The sequence below is a fragment of the Quercus lobata genome, chromosome 4, assembly GCF_001633185.2.
Source record: "Quercus lobata isolate SW786 chromosome 4, ValleyOak3.0 Primary Assembly, whole genome shotgun sequence".
Classification (NCBI taxonomy): Eukaryota; Viridiplantae; Streptophyta; class Magnoliopsida; order Fagales; family Fagaceae; genus Quercus; species Quercus lobata.
In genome coordinates, this window is record NC_044907.1 from 66,009,391 (window position 1) to 66,021,744 (window position 12,354).

At 37.8% G+C, this 12,354-nt stretch overlaps 1 protein-coding gene across 1 annotated transcript; it reads right to left on the bottom strand.

Moving 5' to 3' along the window:
* Positions 1 to 881: 881 nt before the first annotated feature.
* LOC115985628 (putative disease resistance protein RGA3) lies at positions 882 to 4,100 on the bottom strand. Its single transcript, XM_031108552.1, has one exon. It carries the CDS (start codon positions 4,098 to 4,100, stop codon positions 882 to 884), a length of 3,219 nt encoding a protein of 1,072 aa, XP_030964412.1.
* Positions 4,101 to 12,354: the final 8,254 nt, after the last annotated feature.

Genomic DNA, 12,354 nt, shown 5'->3' on the forward strand with positions numbered 1-12,354 from the left:
GAAAACTAGAGAGATAGCAAGAATTTGGGGGCAATTTTGAAATGAGATTATCATAGAAAAGAAGAGAAGATTATATAAGGTATGAGTAAACATACCACTCAAGTTGCTTCTTCTTTAATAACATTAGACAAATCTGCGCAGCTACCCTTAGGTATAAAATATTTCCCATTAATTTCTAGGGAGTGGGTTGAAATTCCATGAGATTAATTACTACTTCTCGTAGTGCCCGGAAACATATTTTGGGAAAACTGAAGAAAGAAAAGGAAGAAATTAGGGGCAATTAAGAATATAGGTATTAGAGAAATTGAGTAAACTGAAGAATATGATTTTGAGGTATGCGTAAACTTACCACTCAATTGCTAACGTCGACATGTGGAATATGGGCAATTTTGGACCACTCTGCCCCGCTACCCCTTGCACATCTTTCCTTTAATTTGGGACAAGTGCAAATAATCAATAATTCTAATTTAGTGAGGCATTGCATGGCTTGTGATGCGGGCAGATACATCAAGTTCTTGCAGTTCCGAAGTCGCAGTGTTTGAACAGAAGAAAGGTTGCACAACCACTCAGGCAAAGCTTCCAGTCCATCGAAGCTGTATATGCACAGAGATTTAAGGGAAGTGAAGCATTGTATTTCGTCCGGGAGAGAGTTGAGTTTATCCCATCCAACCAATAATAGTGTTTCAAGAGACGAGTGCAAGTGTTGGATGGAACTGAGACTAGGGAACGCATCCAACTCTTCCCAAAACCCACCCATCGCCAAAAGCCGTAAGCGAGTGACATACTCTAACCCCTCTGGCAGACACGTTAACTTTTGGCAATTGACAATGCATAGATCGATGAGAGAATGCAATTCTCCTAGATCTGGAATTGATTTCAGATTAAAAACATTCGCAAATTTGTAACTTCGTAAGAGAATGTAATTCTGGTAGTTCTGGAATTGATATCAGATTTGGACACTCTATACTCAATGCTGAAAGAGACGTGCAGGATTCTAACCCAGTTGGTAGAACTTCGTCACCACACGATATCATCAGACTTCGGAGACGGGAACCCGCACCTTGTAGACTTGGAAAGGATCTCAAATTAGGACAAAAAAATACATCAAACCTCTCAAGAGAAGGAAAGGTGCGCAGTGCGTTCGGCCATTCACTCAATTTCTCACATTCTCTTATTTTGATTGATTGGAGAGAGGTTACATCTTGATGCGGCGAGATGGACACCAAATCAAAACAATCCCCTATGAATATTGACATCAAACTCCTATTATTCTGGAATAATTGCTCTGGCAAATAAACAAGTTCTAAAATATACTCAATTTTGAGGGAGGCAAGTGTGGAAAGCTTGCTGATAATCCTTTCGAATGCCGTGCTTTTGATACCAGAAATCTTTAACTTCTTAAGAGTTAGAAAATGATATGGAGCACTTGTCAATTGGCCACATGATTCAATGGTCAACTTCTCAAGACAAGGAAACACTGCTTCTATTGTTGTCAACTCCAACGCGTCCTTCCATTCCACTAGGTTGGGCAACTTCTTCAAAACAAGTTTTTTCAAAGCTGGGAATACCACATTTCTGTCACTACCACCTCCACTATTACTTGATCTCTCACCACTATAATTAATGTAAAATTCTGTTCCTATGCATGTCACGTTATCCATTCCATCTATTTCAAGAACCATGAGATGGGGTAAATGCCCAAGTGTAGGAAGTTTGTTGCACTTGTCACAGTTTTTTAGACGAATTTCCATCAGATGGCCCAAAAGAAACCCACCACTATAGATATCACGTGCCAATATCCATGAAGGCAACTTCTCACCCCTGAAATTTTCTATTTCTAGGCATTTCAAATGTTGGTGAGGTTGAAGGCCTTCCAGTACATCTTCATCATTATTGTTTCCTACTCTTTCAATACTCCAATGGAATCCCAATTTGCACACTCCTGTCTTTCCCATTAAATTTGCAGTTTTGGCTTCTTCTTTATCTCTCACATTCTCCAGATTGTATATACTTAATCCTCCTCTGAGTTGGCTTAAGCATCCCACTTCTTCAATTCGATGACCATCATCTTGACCAATGACAAAGAAAGGCAGTGTTTGAAGGCAAGTCAACTTACCCATATTGACTGGCAGTTGTTTTATGTACTCATTGCTAATGTTAATATGTCTCAAGTTAGTCAAATTTCGTAGATCATTTGGAAGCTCTTCGAGAAGATGACAGTCCTTGATTATTAGAGTTTGTAAGTTGTAGAGCTTGGTAACAGAAATAGGTAATTCTTTGATGTTGGTTTTCTCGATGTGGAGAAACCTCAAATGTCTAAACTCACCAATTGACTTGGGCAACTCACCTACATTTCGCCCAACTAAAGTTAGACCACGTACACATTTTAAGTCCAATAACCTATCGCCAAGACTAGCACGAATGGAAAAAATTGTGCGCAATCTACCCATGTCATCTCTAAATAATGGGATTGTTGGTGTTTTTTGTTCATTGGATATAAGAGATAAACGTTGAATATGAGACATACCATTAATGTCACCCCTAACCATGCCCTTTAGATGCAAGGTTTCCCATCTTGAAATTGAGAGAGCAGGATCGTGTACAAGATCATGCATCTTGCAACTTATAATATCACCAGAGTTGTCCCTTTCTATATCTTGGAATAAGGAATTCCCCATTAAAATATCAAAATACTCAAAACCGACGTCCTCCATTGAAAAATGTTTCTGAGATGGTTGAAGGAACCCTTCAGCCATCCAATGTTGAACTAGTTCTTCCTTTTCCATGGCATAATCTTTGGGGAAAATTGCACAATATGTGAAACACCTTTTTAGAGATGGTGGATAAAGATGATCGAAACTTAATTTTAGTATCGATAAGATACATTCGTTATCATCTTGGGAATTCCAAACCATATTGTTTTGAATTTTCAACCATTCACTTTCCTCAATCTTCCAAGACATCGAGCCTCCTATAACCTTTGCAACTAATGGAATCCCATGACATCTTTTAGCAATCTCCCTTCCAATATCCTCCAATTCTTGTGTTAATGGAATTCTTTCTTTTGTAGATACTCTATTCTTGATTATTTCCCAACATTCTTTGTCTAATAAGTTTTCCATGTTATGTTTGGGAAGTGTTCTCATGATTTCTGCTACTTTGTTACTACGAGTTGTTACAATAATATTATTTCCAATATTTGGATTAATTCCTAATAAACTCTCCTTTAAAGTATCCCATTCATGAGAATCTTCATTCCATACATCATCAAGTACGAGAAGATATCTTTTACCTTTTAACTCTTTTTTAAGGCTTTCATATATTGCATTCTTATTCTCTAAGATACTTGAGCTATGGGTAAGAGATTCAAGAATTTGGCTCAAGATCCTTTTATTACTGAAATTATCAGAGACACATACCCATATTTTTTCATCAAAATGTTCTTGTAATAACTCATTATTATACACCAGTTTTGCTAAAGTTGTCTTTCCCAAACCCGCCATTCCTACAATTGGAATGACCGAGAGTTGTTGTTTGACTTCATTAAGCAACAACTTTACTATTTTTGAGGCATCATGTTCCCTTCCTACAACTTCTGAAGGATCAAGAGAGGAGTCTGTCTCTCGCTCTCGGTTTGGGATCATCTCAGGATTTGCATTTATTGGTCCCGCTCTAGTAAATTCATATTTATTTGCCTCATCAATAATCATGTTTAGCGATTCATGAATATTCTTAACATTGTTAGCCATCTTGAAATGGAATGCCATGGGGTTTGAAAATGAAAAGAAGTAGCTTACCTTTCTCTTCATTTGGTTTTGGATCTCTACCTTTCTCCGGAGAATCTCATAAGCAAGGTCATCCAGCACATCATCAGCATCATAAGAAACGTCTTTAAGCCTCCGCAGCCAAAGCCTAACTTGCTCTTCCCTCGCTTGCCTTCTCTCTGCATCAGCCAGCACAGCTTGAATCGTGGTCAACGAATCACGAAGCCGTTTCAGATCCTCCTTGAAGCCCCAAGAGAGGCTGATCTGCTCAGTAGCAAGTGAAATCAGCTTGCCTACTATTTCCTCAGCAACAACACTCAGGATATTCTCAGCCATCTTTGGTTTGGTTCTGTGATAACAAGCTCTCAGGATATTCACAGAAATAAGCTCTCAGTATTTGGAAACAATAGAAGAATTGTGATTTTAAGGACTAACAGAAATAATAATATATAAACGTAGGAAGAACCAACCCATCAACTTCCACTACCCACACATGATTAGGTTAATTAGTGTCTTTTACGAACAAGTGGCAGCATAAATTATCTGCAAGTGGCAGCATATGATTTTAAAGAATTGTGATATGAACACTACGGGTTGCCTTACAGTACCTCAGCTCATAAATTAATCTGCAAGTGGCAGCATAAATATGTTCTTTATTATGTCATGTGGCTTCAAAGCATATTTTTGAAAAGAATACTTGCTCTCTATTAGAATTTAGAAACTATATGACAAAAAGGAGTCGTTGAAACATTTTTGCACCTTATGCTTTGAGAAACCCAATTAAATAAATCATGTCTCTAATGTCTTCGTTCAAAAAAAAAAGAAAATCATAGATTTTTTAAGATGTATAAATGGATATTCCTTGAAATTAGGTTCGGTATGTTACTTTGCTTCGTAGAAAGTTACTTCCTGGTAGAAAATTATTTCAGTCAAAGACTTCTTACTTTCTTACCTTTTTTTTTCTTAGTTGTGAAAAATGAATTGTTTTGATTGTGCGCATACACGAAACAGCTTTTATCTTTTTTAAAAAACTATCATCAAATCTTTAGTATCTATAAAAAGAAACATATATGGACTAATATTTTTTCCTTAGAATTGTTCATGTGAAAAGGGAGGTTTCCAGTAGGGCCAATCCATGTCTTTTCCTTCTCTTTTCCCTCTCTTAATGCTGCTGTTTTTTACTTAAAAATTAATTTAGCTAAAAAATTACAGATTATCTCCACTTGCCAAAGAAGATGGATTTTGGACTGGTCGTGCCATGTTTTTTTTTCGACAAAACTATAGTCACAACATTTTTATAATATATTCATAACCTAGGTGACAAGTCATTCATAATTGGTTTTTAAAAAAAGTAATGTCAGTAATGGTCCAAATAAGATCCGATAACAATTTGTTACCTATATTTGTTGTGAAATTATTGTACTTGCAGCACTGTTCTTTTTCTTTTTTTTCTAAGTAATACTTCTAGAAAGATATATAGAAATGAGAACAGGTCCTACCCAATTACAAAACCAGACCACTACACTAAAGTATAGGCCATTCTATTCTACAGAAAAATAGAGGAAGAAATATCATCTAAGATCCAAGACCTCTCAAAATCTCAAGTTCGGGTTACTGGTGACTTGGCATGAGTTGTGCAGTCTTCAATGTCTAAATCTGTTGAGTATGGCCAAGGTATCATGATCATGATTATCAATTATATTCTTAAGGCAGTGACAACCATTCTTCACTCTTCAAATCAAACATATAACAACTCATTCCATCACAAACTAGATAACAAAAGTTTCATTTTTCCAAGTTGGAGGAGCTCTTTCTAATCCTCATTAAATCCAAATTATCTTTACATTACAATACAAACATAAAATTCATGACTGCTAATCATCTACATGACTTGATAAACATCAAAACTAAGCGCCATCTGCCAATATTATCCTCTTTGATGTACTAATGTAGAGAGCTGCATGAAAGAGATAACCCAATCATTGATATGGGGCCAAAAAAGAAACTTGAATAATAACAGTAGAATAACAATTAATAAGTCATCCTTTAAAGTTTCATTGTTTCTGCGAATGAAGGCATCGCCATACTTATACCCATCTAGACATGCAAGAATACCTGCACATGAACATTAAAAGTCATTATAATAGCATATGAGTGCATGATTTCATAGCAAATGCGGAACTGAACAAAGTAGAGCACACCAACCGCCACTAGAGGTCTGATTTGACCCATTAGTGGTATATTCTATTGTTAGACACAATTTTTTTTTTTTTTTTTGAGAAGTAAAAGTGGGGTTAGATACAAATGAATAAATAAAATTCAATTATTTATCGCCACCACCATATAAGCCTAGCCTCCGCCATGATGCATAAATATACATGGATGATGATGACATACATAAATATAAACGTAGGAAGAACCAAAACATCAACTTCCACTATCCACTCATGATTAGGTTCATTAGTGACTTTTACCTACAAGTGGCAGCATAAATTAATCTGCAAGTGGCAGCATAAAATGATTTTAAAGAATTGTGATATGAACACCACGGCCTTACAGTACCTCAGCTCATAAATTAATCTACGAGTGGCAGCATAAATGGGTTCTTTACTATGTCATGTGGCTTCAAACTTCAAAGCATATTTTTGAAAAGAATACTTGCTCTCCATTAGAATGTAGAAACTATATGACAAAAGGAATCTGGTTGAAACATTTTTGCACCTTATGCTTTGAGAAACCCAATTAAATAAATCATGTCTCTATTGTCTTCGTTCAAAAAAAGAAAATCATAGATTTTTTAAGTTGTATAAATGGATATTCTTTGAAATTAGGTTCGGTTTGTTACTTTGTTTCGTAGAAAGTTACTTCCTGGTAGAAAATTATTTCAGTCATATTTTCCTTTGATTTGTTTTTTAGAATCACTTATGGCCTGTTTTGAAGTTTAAAAAAGGAGGGGGAGTAGAGTAGAGGGAGGGAGAGTAATTCAATTACCTTGTTTGGAAGTTTTTTAAGGAAGAAGGGGAAAGAGTTTGGAGGGGTTTCAACCACCTCTAACCCCTCATTTTTAATTCCCCCAAATTGGAGAGATTTGGAGGGAGAGTAGAGTAGATAAATATTGACTAGATAAATTTCCCAATTTACCCTTTCTAAATTAATAATAGACCAATGTTGAAAGTCCATTTTCAAATAGGAGTAAATTTGTCTATTTTAATTATTTCCTTTCCTCTCCATCCTAATTTTTAAAATATCCAAACAAGGGGAAGTGCTAATTACTCCCTTCCCCCTTACTAATTTTAAAAACATCCAAATAAGGTGGAGGGTAACCATTCCCCTCTACTCCCCTATACTCTCCTCCCTCTCTAAACTTTCAAACAGGCCATTAGTTGATCGATACTTTATGTTTTGGGGAACTATTTTTTTTGGATACAACCTTTAAAAGAGTATAATATATACCTTCATTAATGTAAGTTCATACACAACAAAAGCACAAAAACTAGTATCAGTTTTTCATAAAAAAAAAAAAAAAAAAAAAACTACTAACAGTCGTTTAGTTCAACAAGCAGCAAATAGGGGTGTGACCCATCTGGTTCTAAACCTCCAATGTGTCAGAACCCTAATCATATTTGATATTGCCACCTAGCTGAATGACAATGACACATCGAGGATGGAGAATCCAGGAGGTAGAGCTTTGCCAGCGTCAAAGGAGTCGATTGAGGCCATGCCAAGGTTGGAATCTTTAAGCCTTAAGGATGAGTGCTGTGCAATTTGTTTAGAAGGGTTGTTGGAGGAGGCTAGGGAGATGCCTTGCAAGCAAAAGTTTCACTCGAGTTGCGTCGAGTCATAGCTGATCAAGGTACAAGGGTCTTGCCCAATTTGTCAATTCGTTATGCTGGTTGTTGTCGAGGAAGAAGGAAGAGGTCAGAGGAGGAAGAATAGAGTGGTTATGGTGATTAGAGGGACATGTAGCCAAATGGATGTGTGTGATGTGGATATGGGTTTGGGTTTTGAGAATGTGATGGAGGTAGAAGGTAAGGGTGAAACTGCTGATGACTCTTTAACACAAGACAATATCTATGGCAATGGGAATAATTTAGCATAGATCTATGCTAGTTATGTATACTCTATAGCTTGTTCTCTAAATTTATTCTCCCCAACCATCGCGCACCGCTGGTGCAGTGGTCACTCCACAAGTATAAGTGTTTATGGGGTGTGGGGGGCAAGGGTCAGAGTTCAAGTCTCTAGAAGGGAGCTTCACACACATATACACTTAGATTAGACTAGAGTAGAAATTCTATCTTTTATTAAAAAATATATATATATATATATATATATATATTTTTGCCTTTTATTTTAGGCGCAATTGCAAAAATTTGGATGGATATTTTATTATTTGTTAACATTTAATTAATGTTGAAACCTAGGTGATCAAGTATTTAATTAACAATTTTTACATTTTACTTTGTTCATAATTATTTTTGTATATGTGCTTGTGGGGATGGAAGGCCCAAGGGTGTATATTGGGCCATGGGCCTTGTCCGAGGACATTCAGTAGTTCGAGGACAGTTAGACATTAGCTAAGACATACAAATTAGTAGGGTATGGAAGGATTCTGGCCATGAAGGTTTGGGAAGGTAGTCTGAGGAGAAATGCCTCCTCAGTTAAGCAGAGCAGAGGTCAAAATGTTTGATCTGCCATCAAGAGCAACATTTCGGGCGATTCTACTAGTAAGGATAAACATCTGGAGGGAATAGGACCAAGGGAAGTTAAGAAATATCTAAAAGAAAGTTGCTACCACTGCATTAAATACTCTACAGCTAACTCTCTGACCGCATTAATGTGAAGATGATACCTTAACAGTTATATTCAACCTTATAGCTACCCCCAAAGATTTCAAAAAGGTGTTGATGGTGTTAGGTTCTAAAGTCTTAGGATTTTATGTATTTAGAACTCTAATTTGTATTATTGGCAAACCATGATCAAAACAATGTGTTTAGAAGTGTTTTAGTCTAGCTCAAAGTTGTGCATTTATGTAAAGTTGGAATCGAGTTAAAGTAGGAAAGCATTGTGCCTTTTGGCCTGGCTCAATCGATCGAAAGACAGGCTTGATCGATCGAAACTCGGGCAGAATGATTTTCTGCAGATTTTTCCAACTCAACCCTAAGTGTTTTAAAACGTTTTTAGGGTTTCTTATTTGTCCTAAGTATAAAAGGCAAACCCTAGCCACGTTTTAGTGTTGCTCATAATTGCAGTTTGTGTAAATCTCTTGTGAGATCTAGATGAGCTTTCCTTTACACAAACTTAGGGTTTTCAAGGAGAAGATTTATTTATTCCTTGATGATCAATTCAGTTGCTGCCTTTGAAGTTTAAAGAAAACACAAGCGGGTGTGTTGGTAGCAATAAGAAGTCGAGCGTGGGGGCTTGTAAGTCTTATTGTATGAATTTCGATTCTTTCAAGATAGTGGATTCAAGTTTACCTTGAGGATAGCTAGGTCAAATCCTCCCCAAGTTTTTACCGGTTTGGTTTCCTGGGTGATCATATCTTATGTTATTTATTTTCTGCTACTTTGCATGATTTGATCTTTGTTATTGTGATAACCTAGACTTGTTTAATTGGACTAAGTAACAACTTGGCTAATTACCTAGGTTAAATCAATTATTTTTAAGGGGTCTAAAAACTATCAGATGGGATAAGGATCAAGGCAAGCAACTTGACCCACACGTGGAGGGTGGAGATGAAGCAAAACAAGAGAATATAAGGAAGAAAGACCCCATTACAAGGAGATCGGAGAATTTGTAGAGAAAACACTATAGCAATAAGAACTATAATTGTAACCAAGTCCAAGAGAAACTTATACAAGAACTACTCTCCTCGGACGTTGTCGGGGAAGATTTTCTATGCATGAAATTTGTTATCTTTGTTTCCTTGTCATCTTTAACCTATTATGATTGTTGTCCAACTCATTGAAGTCTAGTTTCCAGCCCACTCTCTACAAATTCATTGTGTTGGGTTCTTTAAGCCTTAATCCTTTTACATTTTGGGCTTAGGAACCAAACCGTGCCTTTAAAATTGGTGCCATTTATGGGAATACTTGAACTTTGGTGAGGTCAATGTTTAGCCATGGTTGGTTCAGGTCCAAACCGGGAAGAGTCTGTTGGTTCCCAACATCAGGATCAGTTTCTCAATCTTGAACAAATGAGGGACCGGGAGGTTAGTCTACATACCATACATACTAGTAGGAGCCAGTCTCGAAGTGGGAGTCACGTCTCTCATGGAGAGAATACTAGGAACATGCAGTTGGAGATTGACCATCTACAGAGGAAGTTACGTTGTAAGCGACGGAGAGGGACTCCTTCAAGTTCAGAACCTTATTTGACGATGATAGGGATGATACCTTATTTGACGATGATAGGGATGATAGATATAGGCCCAGGTCAAGGACTCCTCCTAGTAAGTCCTTTTTATGTGATGAGGATCGCCATTACAAGTGGAGAAGTAAGAGTCCATCTCGCAAAGGTCTGGGTAACGATGCTATGAGTAGGGCTCTGAACCAGATTTCTAAGTCACCTTTTGCACATAGGATTGAAGGAGGAAAACTTCCTCGGTGATTTACTCAGCCAACATTCACCATTTATAATGGTAGGATAGACCCTGTGGAGCATATTATCCACTTCAACCAGAGAATGGTTGCCCACTCAAAGAATGAAACCTTAATGTGCAAGGTGTTTCCATCCAGTTTTGGGCTGTGGCAATGAGATGGTTCGATGGTTTGAAGAAAGGTTCTATTAACTCTTTTAAGGAGCTTACTATGGCATTTGGGACTCGTTTTGTTACTTGCAGTAAGGTTCCTCGGCCCTTGGACTCCTTGTTGTCTATGACTATGTGAGAGGGGGAAACCTTGAAAATGTATTCTAATAGATACTAGGAGATGTTTAATGAGATAGATGAGAATTTTAATGATGTGGCTATAAGGACTTTCAAGGTTAGCTTACCCACTGAGCATGATTTGAGAAAGTCTTTGACAAGGAAGCCTGTTAGGAGTGTGCATCAACCTATGGATCATATTGATGAGTATAAGCGGGTTGGTGAGGACCAACAACATGGAAAGGGGAAAGCTAAAGTAGTCCTTTAGGATAGAAGGGATTTCAGGTCGGAAAGGTACAACAATAACTAATTTAGGAGGGATTTTGCTGGGCACCCTGGATCTACTGCTACTCAGGTGGTTAATATGGTGTTCCAAGAGCCTGTGCATCAAATATTGGATAAGATAAAGAATGAGCCATACTTCAGATGGCCCAATAAGATAGGTGGGGACCCCACGAAATGTAATCAAAGTCTTCATTGTCAGTATCACCAAGACCAAGGACACACTACAGAGGAATGCAAGACTTTATGGAATCATCTCGAGTAGCTAGTTAAGATTGGGAAGTTAAAACAATTCTTTTATTAGCCCGGCGAACAGGGCAGTCAGACAGGGTCGAAAACTTAGAAAGATGCTTCTTCGAGACCACCTTTAAGGACAATCAGCATTATTCTTGCTACCCCAAGTTGGACTGGTTTCCATCCATCCAAGGTGATGTCTATAGATCGGCCATTTCCAGAGATCTTGATTCTTGACCCTAAGAGGAGTAGAATGGAAGTCTGACCAGCCTTGAGCTTTTCTGATGAGGATAAGGTGGGAACCCTACAACCGTATGATGATGCCCTAGTGGTTACCTTTAGGATTGGAGGGTATGATGTGAAGAGGGTTTTAGTAGATCAAGGCAACAGTGTAAAGATTATGTAACCTAACCTATTTAAGGGGCTGAAACTGAGGCTTGAGGACCTGGCTTGCTATGACTCTCCTCTAATAGGGTTTAATGGGAAGATCATCTTTCCGAAGGGCCAAATTAGACTACTTGTTCAAGCAGGGTCAAAAGTCGTGGGAGTAAACTTCATCGTGGTAGATGCCTACTCCCCCTATACTACTATTATGGCAAGACCTTGGCTTCACGCCATGGGGGCTGTGTCTTTCACCCTGCAGTTGAAGGTGAAGTATCCATCAAGGGATCAAGTCGAGGAGCTGATTGGAAGTCAGTCTATGGCCAGACAGTGCTTGGTAGCCACAATTAGGCATCAGACTGGAGGTGAATCCTCAACCTTTGCTAAGAGAGATTTATAGCAATTAAGGGGAATAGTCTTATCCACGGACGTGGTGGTAGAAGGGGCAAAGGGTGAAGAATTGGAGAAAATTGTTATTGATGACGACGAGGAGAAGTTTTTCCAAGTAGAAGTGCAATTACCTCCTTGCAAGAAGGAGGAATTAATTGTCTTCCTTAAGAAAAATGTTGATGTGTTTGCGTGGAATGCTTATGAGGCCCTCAAGGTGGATCCAAATTTCATTTGTCATCATTTAAACGTCAATCCATTCGTCATCCCCAAAAAGCAACCACCTCTGCTAAGAGGGATTTATAAAAATTAAGGGGAATAGTCTTGTCAACAGACGTGGTGGTAGAAGGGGCAAAGGGTGAAGAATTGGAGAAAATTGTTATTGATGATGACGAGGAAAATTTTTTTCAAGTAGAAGTGCAATTACCTCCTCGGGAGAATGAG